Source organism: Onychostruthus taczanowskii, unplaced genomic scaffold (assembly GCF_017590055.1).
Source record: "Onychostruthus taczanowskii isolate IOZ18803 unplaced genomic scaffold, ASM1759005v1 scaffold13, whole genome shotgun sequence".
NCBI lineage: Eukaryota > Metazoa > Chordata > Aves > Passeriformes > Passeridae > Onychostruthus > Onychostruthus taczanowskii.
The window spans coordinates 11,673,847-11,693,969 of NW_024498462.1; the positions used below are offsets into that span (position 1 = coordinate 11,673,847).

General features: G+C 39.4%; 1 protein-coding gene across 1 annotated transcript in view; it reads left to right on the plus strand.

Moving 5' to 3' along the window:
• The window catches only part of LOC121331788 (connector enhancer of kinase suppressor of ras 2-like), a 165,394-nt gene that overhangs the window by 126,623 nt on the left and 18,648 nt on the right, over window positions 1-20,123 (plus strand). Inside the window, exons 15-19 of the mRNA XM_041396540.1 lie at window positions 9,426-9,460; window positions 13,136-13,184; window positions 15,946-15,994; window positions 17,023-17,198; window positions 18,587-18,660. Of these exons, the coding sequence (XP_041252474.1) occupies window positions 9,426-9,460; window positions 13,136-13,184; window positions 15,946-15,994; window positions 17,023-17,198; window positions 18,587-18,660 (383 nt within the window). The remainder of the gene's footprint in view (window positions 1-9,425; window positions 9,461-13,135; window positions 13,185-15,945; window positions 15,995-17,022; window positions 17,199-18,586; window positions 18,661-20,123) is intronic.

A 20,123-nucleotide genomic window follows, 5' to 3' on the forward strand; every position in this document is an offset into this window, starting at 1 on the left:
GTGAGTGCCCAGCCAGCACCTCCCTGCGCGGCCACGGGACAACAAGGAGGGCTCTCCTCTGGGATGGATCCAGGCATTCAGGGTTCTCCTCTGGGATGGATCCAGGCATTCAGGGTTCTCCTCTGGGATGGATCCAGGCATTCAGGGTTCTCTTCTGGGATGGATCCAGGCATTCAGGGTTCTCCCCTTAGGATTGATCCAGGCATTCAGATGTTCTCCTATAAGACTGATCCAGGCATTCAAGTGTTCTTCTCTTAGGATTGATCCAGGCATAAAGGCCCAGTCTTCTATTTCATGTTTCCATGCTGTATTTCATAGTCTGAGAAAGGCTGCTCAGTCTTGGTGTCATGACAAATTTCTCCCAAGAGTTGCTTTTTCAATGTCAGTATCACGACAGCTTTCTCATAAAAGTCAGGACAGAGCAGCAAAACACAAGGCAAGAATCATTTGCTGTCAGATGCTTTAATAAAATTGTGCTCTTAATTACTCAGTCTCACTGAGTTTAGTTTAATTAGACTGTATTATCTCTGAAGGTTCATAAGGATCCTGCACTCAGCCTCTGATAATGATTTATTATACATTAATTTATAAGCTTTTGTATTTTCACTTTGATTACTGTGTCTTGTAAAAACAGATGAGTTTAATGGAGTTATTGTTTATTTAAATTTATTTCTTTAAATTGTGGATTTAAATCTCTCTGACAGAGATTATCAGTGTCATAAAGTCAAAGCAAAGGATTTCAAACCTGGAGAGAAAATCAGCAGGCAATTTGTCAGGATGAATGAGAAAATTATTATACAACCCTGCAACAAACCCCAACAATATTTCATAACTAGGTAGATGAATCAGCTGGTTTCAGTCAGATTTTGGAATTCTGTTGATGATCTGTTGGGTCACCTGAACTCTGATGAGAGAATAAATAGGTCATTTTGGGTAAGATGCAAATTCCACCCTTGATTTCAGGACTGAAGTTCTATTTTCTCGTATGATTTCCACACCATCATGCAATTAACTTATGTGAGAGATTAGCAGTATGATATCGGATGATAATAAAATAAATATTTAAAAATACCTGAATGGCATAAAATGACTACTCTAAAGGGTCTGAAGGAAAAGGAGGAAACTGGAAAACAGGAAGAGACAACATGGAGTGGTTGTTCCACCCTAGAAGTGAGTGCAGTCCCTGCTCCATGTGCAGTGATTGCAGAGGAGGGCACAGGTAAAATGATTCTTCATGGACTGACAGAGCAGTATTAATTCTTTTATCACCATAAATTTTTGGAGCAGCATTAAAAGAGACCTTTGCAGTCCTTCAGGAGATAATCACAGGAATCAGAATATCTGAGGCACTTTGTCAACTGCCTTATAAATATACAAGAGGAACTGAGTCGACAAATACCCAGAGTTGCTGACACAGATTCTGTGGGTTCTTGCCAGCACAGAATCATTCACATTAACGTCTTTCCACTTGCAATACTGAAAGAATTCTGAAAAGCCAAGCAAAAACATGGGCATATTTATCTTGAAAGAGAGCTACCCAGAACAAAAATGTGAAATATCAAAGAACGTTTCACGGCAGCTTGATAACAAAAAGGAAAAGTAACAGAGTTGTTGCGTTCTTAGATATAAATTCAAGTAGGTCAGCTCATTTCCTTAATATCCAAAGGTGTTACCAGGATTTTCATAAGCATTTTGATACAGAAACCCTTTTTGGATAACGAGACCAAATCATCTTAAAACAGCTTTTGCTACATTTTTATTTAAAAAGTTGACAAAACTGGTTTAGCTTTTCTTCTTACTTTTGCTCTGTGTTTTTCAATGGAAGGCAAAAGCGCTGAACTGGTGGAATCACATTTCCATGAAATCCTCTCCTCTTAACACATGCCCAGTGAAACTTCTGGATATAGATCAAAATTTCAGGCCAGATAAATGCTTTGGGAAATGGAGAGGATAAATAGGATTTTCATCATCTTTAGTGAAGGGAAGGTGATAATGTTTTGTAATCAAACAAAGATGGCTTGATGGAAGGAGGAATTGAGCATCACTTAGCCATTGCTTAATTTTCTAAGCACTCACATAAATATGTAGCAAAAAAATCCAAAAAGGCACTTACTTAACAGTAGTTTAAATTACCAGACGTAAGAAGTTTTGCAAAATTGGTAATTGCAGAGATTCACCACTAGATTAATGCTTTGGAAGGAATGTTGATTTGCAACCTAAAATTAAACAATTAGCCTGATTTCATAAGTTGCTGGGAGGATGCAGAGTTCCTATATAAAATGGATATTTAGGTAATGCAATATTGGCAGCATGCCCAGGATATAAAATGATGCATGAAGCCATGGTGCAGTAAAATATTCCTGTCAAGAAACACTGCCCCCTTCCAGGATATATTTATAACTCTAATTTAATTGATATGCAATGTCACAGAACCTAAGCAAGAGTCAATTACAATTAGCAAGGCTGTTATAAGTAATTATTAATTAATAGAGTATCTCTTGGAACATGACTTTCTATGTTTACTGATGCTTCACTTCTGAAGTGACATCATTGACCAGGTTGAACCTAAATCTGGGCTTACAAGGATAGAGTTAAAACCTGAATATGCTTTTATTTTGTATTACCAGATCTCATTCTGCAGAAAATTAACTTGCCACACAGGACTCCAGCTCAGTAGACCAGATGTACCTGGGAAATTTTCATTTTGCATTTCTGACCATAAAACAAAACACAAAAAATCTTGGAAAATATTCAGGATTTTACAATAAGTTATAGAAAACTGTACCTATCTTGCTGCCCAGTTCCACTTTGCTCTGTGGCAACCAGTTTCCATCTAAAAAGAGAATATTAAGTTCTCCTTCCAGATCCAGTCTGGAAATCCACACTTTGTTCAACTCTGTGGTTTTATTGCCTCAGATTACACCACATTCTGAAGCTCTGAAATTCAATTTGCTGGTTACCACATTAAATTCTCCAATTGGATAATGATCTCTCATCTGGTTTTACTTGGTGATAAATGTTCTGGGCCTATTATCTACAGAGTAATTGGATATTTTCCTTTGTAGTATCATATATTAAAAAACTGGAGAATAGATTGGAATTTCTAAATTTTTTTTGGTGAATTAGAATTCAGTGTATTGAAAAGGCTTTTTAATGAGTTTCAAGACCAATTCTTTCATTTCAATGTTCCCTTAACAGTCAAATAGAAATAATGGTGTTCACTGAGAGTTAAAAAATGGAGAATAGATTGGAATTTCTAATTTTATTTTTTTTTGTGAATTAGAATTCAGTGTATTGAAAAGGCTTTTTAATGAGTTTCAAGACCAATTCTTTCATTTCAATGTTCCCTTAACAGTCAAATAGAAATAATGGTGTTCACTGAGAGTGCCAGACCAGGAGTCACTTTTATTTTAAAAATCATTTTAAACATGATGGTGTTTTAGGGTTAGCCATCGTCACACAGCACTTGCTCAACTTGCTTTTTATTCCCTTCTTGCTGCTCCCAGGAAGTTGGTAACTCATCCCCGTGGCACAGGGTGATGGAAATGCTCTTTAACTGTTCCTGGAGCTGCAGAGGCAGCCTGACAAACGATATAAAGTTTAATGGCACATGCTGAGAATTAAAACCTGTGCAAAACCAATGCAGGTCTGGGTGTTGTGTAATGGGTGCACGCTGGGATGTGCCAGATGTTCCAGATGCTTTTTTGGGATGACAGGCAGTCTGAGATCTGCTCTGGTAAGTGGAATAATTAAGATAGTCTGGGAGAATCACACGTATTCAGCTCCAGTGATTGAGGGAGGAGCCTTTTATTGCCAATTTTGCAGGAAATGTGCTCATGTTTTATTTATCCTTCCTGCTCTTGCAGAAAGAAACAAAACTGAGCATTACTTTCTTCAGAATTTTATTTCCCTTCTGAATTGCTGAATAAATTCTATCTTTGCTTTTTATTTAAGTATCTGTAATATAGAAAACCTTCTTTTCCTACCTGCAGTTATGCTGGAAATCACTCTGAGGATGATTGTGTGGGTTCTGGCTGCTCAGAGAAGCCAATATAAGTATTTTTGACTTCTGTAGTTTCAAAATTAGTATTCCCAACTGTACTGATTGGAAAATAATCTCTTTTTTTATTGGAACAGTGCACATGAAGGCTTGAGTTGACAAGTCCCTCCCTCATACTTGAAGAGTATCCTTGAGTTGCAATGTCCAATAATGTATTTATTTAGAGTTCTGTTCAGACCTTACTCTCTAAACTACACTCTTTATTAATCTGTAAACAGCTTAAAGGGGAAAAAGGTATTTTAAAAAGGTGTTTTACACACCTTTTTACAACATAAGGGAAAATAAAGGGAAATAAAATGTTAAGAAAGATTCTTTTTAACAATAATATCATCAGTCTTTGAGTTTTCACATTCATTTAGTAATCAAGAACTTCATAACTGACTTGGATCTAGGGGAAAAAAAGATTAAAGCAGTGTTAACCCAGAACTCAGCTTGTCCTTGATTTCTGGAAGATCCAGCCCCTTGCAGAGGCTCAGGAGAGGGGTGGGATTTTGTTTGGAACAGCCAGATTAGGATGGATGTGTTTGCAAATCCAGCCCTGAGACAGGCTGCTATTCCTGCTGCTTCCAAAGTTCAGGCTGCCTGGCTGGGCTGGAATTCCTTTATTTGTAGTTCCATCAGGACACTTTCCACAGAGCAAATATGAGGCTGCCTTTATCCAAACATATGCAGTGTTTTCAGAAGTAATTCTGCTCTATTAGAGCACACTGAAATGATGATATTCTGCGTCTTCAAACAAACCACCCCCAATGCAAGTCAGCAAATGAAGCATTCATTAACCTGCTGTGACTTCATGGGTAAATTGCCATTTGTAAAACATTCTGGAGTCCTCTGACTCCAGAGAACCACAACACAACTAAGTTGTACTGCACTGTATTATTTTAGCAAATGAATTTATGCCTTGTTGTTATTGTTTTGCCAGGCTACCAAGAAAAGGCAGTTTAGATACATATATATATAGTCTAAAGCCAAATTTAAGAGCCATTTGTTAATAAATATTAGTTACAAATGATATTATTGCTATGGCAATTGCAATATTTATCCTCCAGAAGATGCACCAAATAGAAATCTCTCCCTTATCACACAAATATCATGTTCTGCTGCTGAAAGGATCAAAGTGCAGGAATCCAGCTGAAACCTTTCGGGGACTCTTCTGAATTTTCTCTCTACTCAGTGGCTCAGCCTTGCTCCCTGTCCTTTCCCCCTTCCTTCCCCAGCAGGAGCACAAGGAGAGGTTTGGAAGACAGGAACATTTCACGGCAGAAGGGCAGGATTTTACATTTGGAGGACAGGAATATTAAATGGCAGAAAGTCAGGATTTTGGGTTTGGAGGACAGGAATATTTAATGGCAAAAAGACAGGATTTTAGGTTTGGAGGACAGGAGCATTTCATGGCAGAAAGGCAGAATTTTACATTTGGGTGACAGGAATATTTCATGGCAGAAAGGCAGGATTTTGGGTTTGATGGACAGGAGCATTTCATGGCAGAAAGGTCAGCCCTGGGCAGGACAGGGCTGTTCCCATGGGAATGGGGGAGGTGAGGAAGAGGAAGGGGGAGGAATTGCCTGTTTTTCCTGAGCTCCCCTGCTGCCCCGTGTGCTGACAGTGCTGATCATCACCCACCATCACAAACTCCGGGGATCCCTTCCCTCTCCTCCAGCTCCTCTCCTCACCTGCCCTCTTGTTTTTCCTCAGCACAAATTTGAGTACCTCCCACTGTACATGAATGTAGATTTCACTGGGTGATTTCCTGTCTCTGTTATCTCTCCTCTCAAAAAGGGTGAGTGGAGTGAAAACCTCAAAGGCCGTTTTTATTTTTAGCTCAGCATGATAATTTTGAAAGCAGATTCAGTGGCTGAAAGCATCAGCTCTCTGAGGTAGAGAGACAAGTAAAGCCCCTTGTAACAAGGCCACAGTTTGATTGCTTTTGAACAAACATGATAAAGAAAAATCTACAGGATAATAAAGATATGAGTTAAAGAAGCAGAAGAACAAATAACTTTTTCCTTTTTACTTTTCTTAATAATAATTCAGTATCTGAGTATAGAAGAGGGGAAGAACATACGTTAAAGAAGCTTTGGAATCTTTGCATGTGAATAAATTATATATGTAGATGGAATAAATATCTTGAATTTGACCACTGAGATTAGTAACACCCATCATGAAACTATTCTAATCTCATCACCAACTATTCCTGTCTCTTGTTCAGGAAACAAGTAAATAATGAGTGTTGAGTATTTTCACACAATCTCTGCAGCTCAGGGCTCTTCTGTTCTCGTGGTTTATTTGATTTCTTTACTTAGGAGAAGAAAATCTGATTCAAATGAACTTTTTTTAAATTTTTTTGGTATAAGTTATTTATAGCAATTTCAGGTCAATGGGACTTTCTACAGGATTTCCTCTGGGAGAGGAGCCTCAGATCTGCTGGTGGCACCAGAGAGGCTTTGTGTCCTTTCATCTCCACTCGTGCAAGGTACAGCAGATCCGTGGGGATCCCTGGAGCTCCAGGAACGTGGAGCTGACTAAAGAAGGCAGATAGGTGCCAGTGACCTGAATTTCACAGAATTTGTGCTTTATAGTCTCTGACAGCATGACAAGACTTGTGTCTCCTGAGCCTCCCACATGTCTGCTACTCATGAAAGTGGCCTTGTAGTAAGATGAAGTAAAGTTTTACTTTGGGAACTAGGAAAAGGCAATTTCTTTTTCAAATGTCACAAAGTGGTAAGAAGTAACTGCTCAAAAAAACAAAAGTTGCTGAAAATGCAGGTAGGAGCCTTGCACATTGTCATTGTCAGCATTGAATCTGCATGTAATTAGAATTACACAAGGAAATTAATTTTAGCTATAGGTAGACATTTATAGAAATGCCAGAGTGTGGGTGTTTCCATGTAGAGTATCAGAAATCCTTTATAAAGGTTGGCATTTCAAGCTGACAACAAGATTGTTCTCCCAAGAAAGCTTCTTTGGGGAGAAAATCAGTCAAATAAAAGATGATAAATATGTGACAAAGGTCTGTAGTAATCCCACGTGTCCACACTTAATTACTGGTAATAATCTCTGTGTTAGTGATGAGTTGGTCAGGAGCTGAGATTTTTCTTATGATAAATTAATTATTGATAAAGATTTTAAAAGGCGTAATTATGCATTTTATATTTCAAGTACTAATATCAACAATATTCTCTGTATTTATACAGATATTCTTCTTGCTCTTTTCTAAATTATAGCAACTAATAATCAGTTACAATAATCTATGAGTTGTTCAATGGTTAAATCATATTTTTCTTTTTCACACTGTTATGGAGTCTTTTTAAATTTCCCTGCTACAGAGTATGCTTCAGTTAATGAGATTACATTATTCAATATCTTTGGAAATTAATGCTTGGTAATGCAGAAAAATTTGTGGTGTTGAAAGACTGACCTCTAGAAAAATGTGTTTTATTATCAGAAGCAAATTTCTCTCTAGTAAGTCTTTTTTCAGCCTAATATATGCAAGTTCACATCACACTTATGAAATCTGTCTGATCAAAAGAAATCTGGAAGCCACAATCCAAGGTGATCGCGTGGCACAGAAGTGGTTTTTGTGAAATTTTTTGGAAGGAAATAAATAACTGAGTTCTTATAGCAGTGAAAATTTGTAGTTCAGGTGCTGGAAAGAGCAGCCAGAGCAGGGTGAGGGAGGTTTATTTTATTTCAGCTGTGTCAGAGAGCGTGGGATGGGTCCCATTTGGGGAGAGGAAATAAACCCTGATTTGGAAACACTTTGCTTTTACTTCGGGAGCACTTTCGGAAAAGGAAATTAAGAAACAGAATGGGAAGCACTGACTGAATCAGTAGTCCCACTTTTAGTTGCTAAAATTAGAAACCTTGGAAGTCAGAGGGATAAGAGAAGGAAAGCTTTGAGCCTTCTGGTAGGAATAAATTCTATTTTTATAACAGCAGCACGGGTAGTGCTGCTGTCAAAGTTCTTCTGCTCGCTTGGCCACACAATATTTTCCTGGGCTGTCCCAGTATTTCCAGGGATGCTCAGGCTGGTTCATTCGTGTTTAGCACTGCATTTTCAGCACCAAAAACATCTCTCAAGCAGCTATTTTCCTTTAGCTGTGTGTTGTTAACCCTTCCAGTCTGCTTTGAGGAAACGTGAGGGTATTTTCAATTTTTTTAAGTTCCCTAGGTTACATCTCAGCATCCTCAGAGGAGAATTGAGGCATTTTTGGCTCTCAGGAAAGGCTGTTAGGGTTTTTGTACTCAGTCACTCAGTGGGGAGCTCCTGCCTTTGCCTGGTTTCCACAGGAATGTCAGAGAACTCCTGCTTTTAGTGTAAGGGCACATTTCATTATTTTTCATCAGATAAGGCTCCTTATTTGAGTGGGATCATCTTTGCAGCTCACATTTGCTGGAATATTTGAGCTGAAGCGCACTGAAAGCTGAGAGCTGGTTCTGTGCTGGGCTCCCCAGGGGCAAGGGACGCATCTTGGAGGAGGAGGTGGCCAAAGGTGTTTGTCCCCTGCAGGTTCTAAAGCTGCCTTAGAAACCCTGCAGAAAAATGCACCCAGAAAGTTCCTGTCCCTTCCCCTCTGTGCTCTGAGCTCCTCTGTGACTCAATATTGTCTGTGACCAAGCATCTGCTGCAGGCCTCAAGCAGTGGCATCAAAACACTTGACATGGCACTTACTAAAATTATTATTTTCTGCTTGGTTATCCAGAAAGCCAAAGATTTTGCAGATTTCTGCATTTATAAACAAATACGTGTGAATTTTACAATCTATTTGGGGGTGGGTTTTTGTAATTTCATTTTTGTAAATTTCAATATTTAGCTGAGGCAAAATTCCTCCATCATAAAACTTGTTTTAAAGTTACTTAAACTGTCTGAAGATTTTATTTTAACCCCGAATCAGCTGCTGCTTACTCCATGAAGGCAGGTTCATTTCCAAACCTCAGAGGAATAGATAACCAGTGTGGAAAATCAAGTTATTTAAAGCTTTGTAACAGTGATGTCAAAGAAAGTTTGTCCTTCTGAAATTCTGATTTTACATTGCAATATTTGTTGTTTGCATTTAAACTCCCCTTCAAATATTAACACTTTTACAAACATTCAAACAAATTTTAGCTCCATTATTTTAAAGAGCTTTGATCACAATTAGAGAGCACCTGAAGTTAGTTTGTAAGGGCAAATGCAAGTAGTTTTAAGCATGATCTTCATTTTAAAATAACTCTTAGCTGGAAATTGAAATAAATGTTCCATTTCCTTTGCTTTAGAGTTGCAGAATGACTGTGGTTTTCCTCTGTCACTTGTTTCACTGTGCTCAGAGCACCAAGGAAGTCTGGTCTTTAGTAGTGCTTAATGCTCTTTATTTTTCTTCTACAGAGAGCAGGGGATACAGTCAGTGGAGATACTGAAAGGTAATTACTTCTGTTATTATATATTTAAATATATACAGAGTTATTTTTGGGAATTAAACTCCTTTCTTTACGTTCAGAAACTTTGTTGCAGTATTTGAGGAACAAATTTTCAGGGTTTAGAGATATCAGTGCTGATATCATTTAGCAAGCATTCATTTGCCAACATCAAACATAAATATAAATGACAAATTAAAAAATTCTTCAGATAAAAGTTTATAAAATATTTGTAGAGAGGAAAGATTCTACTGTTATGTTTCCCAATCTACTTTTTTACTTTTGAAATTCAATATTTCAGGCTCAGTCTGAGGATGAAAAACATAATGTGTGTCTAACACAATTTTCATAACCAACAGGCAGAATGTTTCAGTGAATATCTACCTCTAATTCAGTCTGTACAAAACTACTGCTTCTATTTGTGGTTTGGAGTACACAGATGTTAGAAATGGGGTCTTCACTTTGGCCTTTAGTTCTGAATTGAATCAATTTATTTTCATGAAGAAAACAGTGATTTTGTCTTTCATTTCTTTGCTGTTTATCTGATGATATATCTTCATATTCATGTTGCATCCAAAAGTCACAGTTAAAAGAATGTTTGAAGCAACAGCTACTTTGCATCATCATATATTGTAATTAAGTTGTAATCTATGATAATTATTCATGGTTTTGCATCCTGTATATGGCCTAAACCTATTTAAGAAGCTGGATAATTAATTAGATTTAGAGTCCTTTGACCGGTCTAAAGGATTTACAACTGCTGATGATTCCCTTCAGTGCTATAAACATCCCTGAATTACAGCTAAAACTCTGAGGTGCAGCACTATCAGCTGCTGACCACCTCATGCTTGATTTTTCAGGGCAGACAGCGTTTTTACCTCTTTATGTGTGTTTTAAACATCACAATGCAGTTGAAAGGCAGCTGTAGTGGTGACCATTTGCTGCTGTTTCCCTGGTGTGCTGTGCATGGTTAAAATGGCATTTATTAACCCAATGGGGCAGCACTGCTGGCAGAGATTAAAGTGAGATGGAATTCCACCTCATCTGACAACAGCCAGTCCTGCCTCTCCAGTGCCAGCAGTTCATCACCTCAGCTAAGTGTGGGGGTTTGCTTTTACAGGAGATTAAACATATTAATATTTTAATATTAATATTTTGTTCCACTTTGCAGCATCCCTCCTGTGCAGGGTTACCTGGGGGGAGAGTGAGTTATTCTTGCTCTCTTTTGAAGTAACAACTTCATTTCACCTTTTGCCTTTACCTCTTACACCTGAGTGTTCAAAACCTACAGTTTTCTGTAAATCTGGCTCTTTTCACTTAGTCTCCCAGCCCCTTTCTTCTGTTCTCCCACTTGTTTCTCCTTATTTTCAGCCTGGCTCTGCCCTCCCTGGGCTCCTTCCTGCCTGACTTTTGTGCATCAGAAAGAAACCCCACACGCTCCCCAGAGACAGCCACATGTCTCACCAGTTCATTTCCTTCTCCCCACCCTCATTTTGGTGCAGCCACAAGGAAGAGCTGCACAGGAGTTTGTTTTCCTTCTGAGAAATTTTGTTCTTCCCAGAGCAAAGGGCTCCTGATTTTTCCCAGTGGGTGGCACGTGCCCGGTTTGGCAGGGACATTGCAATCCAGATGGAGCATCCCTGGTGGACAGGACAGGGCATCTGCCAAGAGATACTTTCCAGGGACATACAACTTGATGAAATTTTGGCAAACTTTCATAGCAAAAGGCTATGCTTTTCTATTCTTTTACAGAAGAGTCCTTCTCCCACACATTTTAGATTTCAGGTCCAAAACATGACCATATTATATCTTTTCAATATGAAAAATATTTCAAGAGGCAGAATTATATCACCTTCCTAATAACCTTATTTAAAGCGATTTAAACAGCTTAAACCAAAATAAAAAAAACAATTTTCAGATATTTAGCCCCTAGGGTTAAGCTTTGGTGACCAGGAGACAAACTGTGTAGATAGATTGACATATTTGGGTGAAATACCATTACCTTCAATTACTGAAAGAGGGGAAATTTAGGCTGGATATACAGAAATTCTTCTGCCTGAGGGCAGGCCCTGGCACAGGGTGCCCAGAGAAGCTGTGGCTGCCCCTGGATCCCTGGCAGTGCCCAAGGCCAGGTTGGAGAGGGCTTGGAGCAGCCTGGGTTAGTGGAAGGTGCCCCAGCCCAGCAGGGTGTGGAGTGGGATGGGGTTTAAAATCTCTTCCACCCCAAACTGGGATTCTGTGATTTTAACACACTGGGACCTGTGGAGCTTCTGTGATATTTATTATTGCACTGTCCCCAGTCACACACCAACCCAGTACAGAATCTGGAAAATATAAAAGCTGAAACTTAAGGCATCAATTTAGGCAGTGGCAGCCTGCAGCTGGAGGTGGAAGCCCTGGGTGTGTGGGTTTCAGGAAGGCAAGCTGAGCTGCCTGTCCCCGAGCAGCAGCAGCTTTGTTCCCCTGCCTGCCAGGAGCTTTGCCCTGTTGGGGGGTGTTTCACACAGGAGCAGTAACAGGCACCCAGTGAGGAACCACTGCTCAGCTTTCCTGCAGACAAACACCTGGCTGTGCTTAGCAGGGCTCTCCCTGGTCTTTGATCTTCACTTCAGGAGAATTTTTCCCAGGAAGCCTCAGCCCTGTGGGTTCTGGCCATGGGATGTCATGTGGCTGTGCCATCCCTGTGGGGACCTGGGTGCAGAGCTCTGCGTCCCTCTGCGAGGGGAGAGAGGCAGAAAAACTGCATCAGTCACACGGGGCACAGCTGCTGCTTGGATCAACATCTTGCTGAATATTTGCTTATTTTTTGTGTGAAAACACTGCTCAAGTTCCTTCTCATAACACATTTTGTCTTTGTAAATAATGCTTAAAGATTATTTTAATCATGGTCACGGCAGCGTGCTTTAGAAATTACTTTTTTTTAGTTGTGGTTAATGCTGGAGAGATAAGAGATGAACATTTTAAAAATAACTTTCAGTCTTGACATTTTGCTGTCAATATTGCATGTTCAGATGCACCTGTACTGCAGAGAGTTACAGGTGCACCTGAGTTGCTCGAAGCATCAACAGCCCAGAGCAGAGACCTGAGCCAGGGATTTCAAACCTCACTGCAAAATACTCAATAATTAATCTGCAGTGAGAATTTCCTGGTTGTAACAGGAATATATTTGAGATGGAAGTTTTAGTAACCTAAATGTAAATCATGGATCCAGATGAGGTGATTAAAAATGCATTCCTGTGACCAGGTAAATAAATCCAAAATGCTACATGTGTGTTTTAGTCCATGTGTGTATTGGTCCTTGGAACAAATGGATAAAAAAGGACTAAGGAAAAATGGATTAAAAGGACAAATGGACAAAAAGGACAAATCTGACCCTGATTCAGTGTCCTGTTTCCATCATGGCCAAGTCTGCACTGCACAAGGAAAGGCCTCTGGTGCTGCTGCTCTGCTGTGTTCTCCAGTCTCTACAGAGCTCACATATATCAGAGATGGTGTTTTTGCATTTTAAAGTGTCAATTCTTGGTATCTGTGGCATCCTGTAGCAAAGTCTTGCAGAACTTTGTGCTGCAGGATGCTGTGGTTATATTTAGAAATTCACAGATTATCTGTAAGCACTATGTAATCAGATTTTTTCTTTTTTTTCCCTGTGGTTATTTGACATCTTTCTTCTGTTTGTCCTAGATATGCAAGTTCTGGCATTGACCATCCAGGAAACACATCCATGAGGAAGGTAATGATTTATAAATGTGCTTTAAATTAGCAAAAAACGCCTCAACTTTTCAATTCATTGCCATATTTTAAAAAGATACCTTAGATATCCCAAACCTTGATATTTGCCTATGTTATGAAAGAGCTGAAAACAAAAACCTAGGAATAATTTCCAAATTAGGGAAACTGGCTGCTGCAAACACAGCAGGTCAGTGTGCCTGCAATACTTTTAGTTAAGGTTAGGAACTTAGGAATTCAGTTAAGTTTAGGAATCTTGGTGTGTGTTCTGAAGTGTGTGATGTTTGGGGAGGAGAATCACACACCATGTTGGGCTGGAAGGCACTTCTGGAGGGAGGCTTACCCTGAAGCTAAAGAAAAGTTTTAAAACTCTTAGAATGTTTAAATAGTACCAATACTATGATAAGGAGATTGGGGATTAAGATTTTCAAATATTTTTGTGGTACCAATTTTGAGGTGCTCCATTTTCAATGGAAAATAGCTGTAAAAAATTTTGTTTTATTATTATTTCATACAAAGGGCAAACAACAGAAACCTTCATTTGTCGAGTGTCAGTTCTTCATTCTGACTTGGCACATTTTACACTGATGGGTTTGGACAGGGCTTGTCCCTGGGACAGTGGGAGGTGTCCCTGCCATGGCAGAGGGGATGGGATGAGCTTTAAGGTCCCTCCCAACCCAAACCTTTCTGTGGCTCTGGTGACTCAGTTTTAAGCAGTTTCCCCTAAAAACTCCTGAGGTTAAAACCAGTGGAGCTACAAGCAACCAGTTTTACTTTCATTTAGTGTTTCTGTGCCAGCACTTCTCCTATCCCTGATTACACTGAGAACTCCTTAATTTACCTTCAGGAGCATCCATTCAATTCTAGCACCGTTTTAATTTCATTTTTCACCGTGCTGGCTTTGGGTGGGGGTGGCAGGGTGTGCTGTCTCTGACTGTGGCCTCGTGGTGTGGTTTTGAGATAAGAATTGAAACACTGACAGCCCCAGTGAGTTCTCCATCATCTGTCTGTATCCCATAGCAACTCTGAGTCACAACTTGGAGTTGTGAGCTCTGTTTCCTTACAGTGTTTGCCACCAAGTTAATTATATTACAGTGGTTCTTTTATCTCTCAGAATGTGGAGTTTGAATTTTTATATTAGCAGGGCTAATTAACCACTGATTCCTAAGGTATTGCAAACCTTTCACTTTCTCTAGTTTCCTGGTTTGAACAAATTCTATGTGTGCATAAACAAAACAGGAATAATTAGCTAAGCATTTTAGAAGCAAGATATTTTTATTTCAGAAAGATATTTTCAGCTCTCCCTTGATTTGTTGTGCTGCTTCTGTCATTATTTTTAAAATTTTGGTATTAAATGATGCATACCAGTTTCTGGTGAGTTCCCCCTCCAGACATTTCATTTGTCTTGCAGTTCTTGAAACTTACCCACATTTTATTGTAGGGTTTTATTCCGTCCCTACATTTCTCTAGCCTAAACTGGGGGAAAATTTGGTGATGTCTTTTTCAGGAACACACCTGCTTTGCCCTGCTGCATTTCTCTGGACAGAGGAACATTGAGCAGATTGTCCCAGCCCCAGCCAGCACAGAGCTCCAGTCGACACACCAGGGCAGATCAATACTGCTGCTGTGATTTGCAGCACATCCACAAACCCCCCAGAGCTGCTGTGCACATTTGATACCTTCTCTCAGAGTTTTTTTTGTTTCATTTTCTGGATTTTGCCACCTTCCCTCCGGCGCAGGAGCATTGATCTTTGTCTTCTCCTGAGCGAACAGACACATGTGCAGAGATGGAGTGAAACAAGGGAGACGTGCTGAGTTAGTGGATGCTGCACCCTCCCTCCCTGAGCTTCCCCGGCCACAATTGTCACATTTTGTGGGACATTCCTGTCCTGGGGCTGGCTGGGAGAGCAGGCTGAGGTCGGGAGAGCACAGAGAGCTGCTGATCCCTGCAGACCCCACAAAGCCTTTCCCTTGTGCAGTGCTAAATCAGGGTCACAGACAGGGCTGTGCATGTCCAAACCCACTCCTCCCTCTGCTGCTTTCATTTAAAATAAACCTTTGTCTCTCTGGAGCTGGAGCCTTGTTTTCACCTGATTATTTTCTAGGGTTCTTAAGCATTTGTACATTGGTGGCAAATCCTTACCGGTTTTGGAGTACTATCCCTGTTTTTAGGTCTAAATAAAGAGATGCTTTTAGGGTTTTTTCCCCCCCAGAATCTGTAGCAATTGTCTAATGCTGCCACAAAATGAAAGAATTTTTTTTTTTTTTTCCTCCTGGGACTTATTCTGTCAACCACCAACTCAAAAAACTTGTTTCTGTGGTGGGAAGAGTGTGACTTTGACATGTCATTAAGCACAGGATTTTGTATATAATGTTTGTGGTGAATATTTCTTTTTGAATGCATATTTTTATAATTATTTCCTTGATGCAACAAACTTCAAATACCAGTCAGTTTATCAGCTCCTTTGTGGGAGTTTATATCTTTAGTTTTCAAACCACTGCACAACTATTCATGCACAGAATCCTCGATGCTTTCATTGCAATTGTAATTAATATTTTTAAAGCAATTTTAATTTGCAGATTTAGCAGAGTGTTGTTTTCTTTATGATGTTGAGGAAAGTAGTAAGAGAAAAATGACAGAAGGGAGATCCTGTGATCACTGATGCTGTGATAACCCTGGAGAGGGGAGTGAATGAAAGCTCTTCCATGTTACTGCTGTTACTTGCACTGGTGTTTCATAATTTATTTATTTTTTTTTCTTACAGTCATTCCATTACGCTTCCCTCAGGGTAAAAAGCAGAAAATGGTCAAAAGGTAACTTCCTTCAGTTAACATTCTGAAACTAGAACATGAGGCTCCTTCTCTGATAATAAGTGATCTGTAACAACAGTTTAAATGATTCAAATATTTCTAAATTTGATAGTAAGCAATAAAGGAAAATACCAAATTAAAATACCTAAAGAAATGTTTTATAGGTATAATACTGCTTGGGTGGGTGGAAAAATTTCCTCTTCCTTAGGAAGAAGGCAAGGAGCATCTGTGTGCAAATTGATGAGAATTTGCCTGTGGAACACTGCAGAGCAAAGGATGGTGGTTTATATTCTCTACATTTCTTCCCTGTTTCACAGCTGTAGGACAAATGCAATCCTTATAGCATCATAAACTTGATTTTTCTCAGAAAAAAAAAAGTATGATATATTAAGGAAATTTCCCCAGGAAAATAAATTACACCATATTTATTAAAAACCCTGGTTTTATTAATATTTACAAGGCAATCTAAACCTTTCCATTAGAATTCATTGAAATAACACCAAGAAAAAAAAAAAACAACCCTATTCCTGGTGCTGTGCCTTTAACAGGATGCTGTAAAGTTAAAATATTGTTGCTCACTTCAAAAAATCATGTAATCATATGCATTGTTATGGAAGTGAACAATCTTTGGTTTTTATTGTTTATAAAAACTGGGTTTAAAAATTTCCATAATTTGACAAATCTTCTGCTGCTAAAGGGAAAATATATGGAAAAAAGTGTTTGCATCTGTGTAGAGATTGTGTCATACTCTGAGTTCCTGACTGAGATTAAATAAATACATTTTTACTTTGGAACGGTGCTGTCCATCTTAATCAGAAAATAAATGCAGCCCTTAGAGGAACAAACCCTCTAGAGATCAAATGAAGCCTTGCCTAAACCAAGCCCTTTTCATTGTGCTCACGGGCAAACCCAAATCCCAGGGCGCTGCTGAATTTGGAAATGGCTCACTGCGAGTCTGGAGAGGGTTTGGCTGGGAGGGAAATGCTTGAATTACAAATGGAACATTTCCCCTCGCCCCGTGGTGTTCCCAGGGAGTTCCCTCTCCAGCGTGAGCAGGAGGCGCATCTCCTGCAAGGACCTGGGCCACGGCGACTGCGAGGGCTGGCTCTGGAAGAAAAAGGATGCCAAAGGTTATTTCACCCAGAAATGGAAAAAGTACTGGTTCATTCTGAAGGATTCCTCCTTGTACTGGTACACAAACCAGAATGTAAGTACGGGCCGTGCTCGGAAAAAGTCAAAATGAAACCTTAAGCTTTATCATGCTTTTACTATTTTTATTTTTACTAGTTTTACTGCATGCTCGGATGAACTGCCAGGTCTGCGACACTCTGGCTGGAAATATTTCAATTTAAATTCTTTTTTAAAGTCTCCAAGTCCATGTTTAAGCTTAATAAAATAACCGATGTTCATGGCAGTGTTTAAGAAATGAGTATGTCTGTAGTTAATCCTGTTCCACAGATTTATTTGGACTAACACAGTGTTCACACTCAGTTTCACTTGTGAGGGGGGATGTGTAAAGTGCAACCATTTGTGTTAGTTAAGCATTCTGTGAAGCAGATGTGAAAATCTGAATTTGTAAATCTCTTTATCTAGAAGTTATTTTTATATCAATGTTCCTCTTGCTTTTTGCTGAATTAGTCTGGAGTTTGCAGTTTCTCATGTGTGAAATGCTGTTCTTGGTGAAATTTTCCTGAAAACCAATGGGCCTATGCTGGTGCAATCTGCATAAACGTAGGGAAATAACAGAGGGGAGAAGCCCAAAAATGTTCAGTGATGCTCTTCCATTTGTGTGCAGCAGCCCCAGAGCTTGAGCTGAACTCTGCAGCCTGCTTTGGTTACTGATCTTTTATTCCACCTCTCCAGTTTCCTTCCAGAGGAGGTGCTCAGCAGCATAATTCCCCTCAGTTTTTGTGGTTTTTGTAGCCCAAGAGGCTGCTCTGGGTGACCAAGGGATTTGTGGGGTTTGACATTGCCCATGCCAGGTGGGGGGCACTGGCAGGGTCCCCCTGGCTCTCAGGCTGTGCCCCAAACCAAGCCACAATTCACTGTGCCCTTGCTAACACCTTGCAAAAACCTGCCTGCTGTTAATATGTCCCTCTGCTTTTCCTCCTGAATTGCTTCAAAAGCAGCAAAAAGTGGCAGGATGCATTTCCTGGTTATTTCCTCCCCCCTTACTCAGAGGTGACCTCACCAAGGAAGCTCCTCAGGGGCCGTGGTGTGACAACTGTGACTTTCAAGAGAGATCCACCAAACAGCTGTAAAATGCTGATTTGTGTGAAGAATCTGAGAGCTCTCCTCTGTCCAGGGGCTGTGTTTGGGGCTGAAAGGTTTTCTGTGATCTCCAGCAAAAGGGGTTTGGGACGGCTGTACCTCCTTTGAGAAATTACCAGTTTAGTTACCTCACTGAGGTTATTTACATTGTGTGATGAATTAAATCCATTCCATAGGAAAAACAGTTTCTGAAAAATACATTCAGTATTTCCTTTGACTGGGTAGTTGTTCTTTGTATAAACCCCAAACAGCTGCTGCTCATTTCTCTTTTGTTTAATTCTATATTCATTTTCAACATCTTTTTTTTTTTTTTCCTTTCAATAGGATCAAAAAGCAGAAGGATTCATTAGTTTACCTGAATTCAGGATAGACAGAGCAATTGAATGCAGACGAAAACAGTAAGTAATGTGTCAATTATCTTTGTAAAGGATTGCTCTTGGAAGTTTGCTGTACATAGTACTGAACACTTGCAAAGTCCAGAGAAGGAAGTTACTGAGAAAAAAACCTTGAAAACTGTAAATATAACATCATAGATCCACTTAAGCTTTAGTATTTCTCTTTATTACAAAAGATGCAATGTAATGTAAATTCCATTTACTGGATTAAAATGAATTGAATAACTCTTTAGCCAGCTTGCCAGATAGTCCAGATACAGCTTCAGTTGAATAAGTAAATCAAAAAGCAATGAATACTTTAGTAAAGAGATAAAACTTTCTCAGGTTCAGTAGGGCAGTATTTTCCCATAGGAAATATCATAACAAATATCATAGCAGGGAATGGTGAATATAATCTTAATTTTCTCTTTTATGAGAGAAGATTTTCATGCCCAATACTGTGTTGCTCTCAGCTGCTAAAATATTTAGGTTCCATATGCAAAATGAACTCTACATTATTGCTTATGTGCATATTGCTACTGCTACATTCCACTCCACTAAAAAGCATATTATAAGCTTTGCACAATTAAGGAATATTTAATAACAGACACCCATTGGAAACTGCTTCCAAACAGTGTTGGGATTGCAATCAACAGGTTTAACAGAACAATTCCAATGCTCTGAGTGTAGCACTTTGCTGGTATCTCCTGAAATATTTGCACTTCTCTTCTGTACACTTTCCCACTTTTAACTAAGCATCCTGGATTTTTCCTCTGCTTTTCCAATGACTGAATACAGTTTTGGTCTGAGGAAACAGCTGTGAGCACAGTACAATAGAAATATTGAAGGTATGAATTACAATAGAGACTGCTCATCAGAAAATCAAACCTCTTCAGTTGCCTGTTCTTGTCTGGGGATATTATTACTGTGTCAGGGAAGTACAAGACAGTGCAATTTACACTTCTATTTCTCCTTTCAGCTGAGGGTATCACTGTAGAAATTAAACATGAACTGAGCACTATAAATACCTCAGAGCAATGAGTAGATATTAATAATGATATTGAACAAAAATACAGGAAAAATAATACCCTTTTGTTAGAATATAAAGCACTTAACAGATTTCAGTGAATTAACCAAGATCAAACAGAAGGTCATTGTGCACAGCTAGAAATAGCTTCCAGAGCTTTCCTCAAAGCATGAGAACACAGTCCCTCAGAACTCAGCTTAGAGGAGGATTTCTGTAGGGTATATGCACAGGGAAAAGTCCGATTAACTGAAACTTTGCACACAACTGAAAGCTGAGAACCTCCAGGCTTTGAATCCTTTCAAAAAGAGGCAGGTCCAGAGGTAAAAGTATAATGAAGATGTTCATAGTATATTCCCTTTTTTCCTGAGCTGAATTTCCATTTGCTTGCTTCCTTCATGGACTACCATTCAAGAATTTCCCCCATCACAAGAACTGCACCTTCCCCTAGCCACTGTTCTAC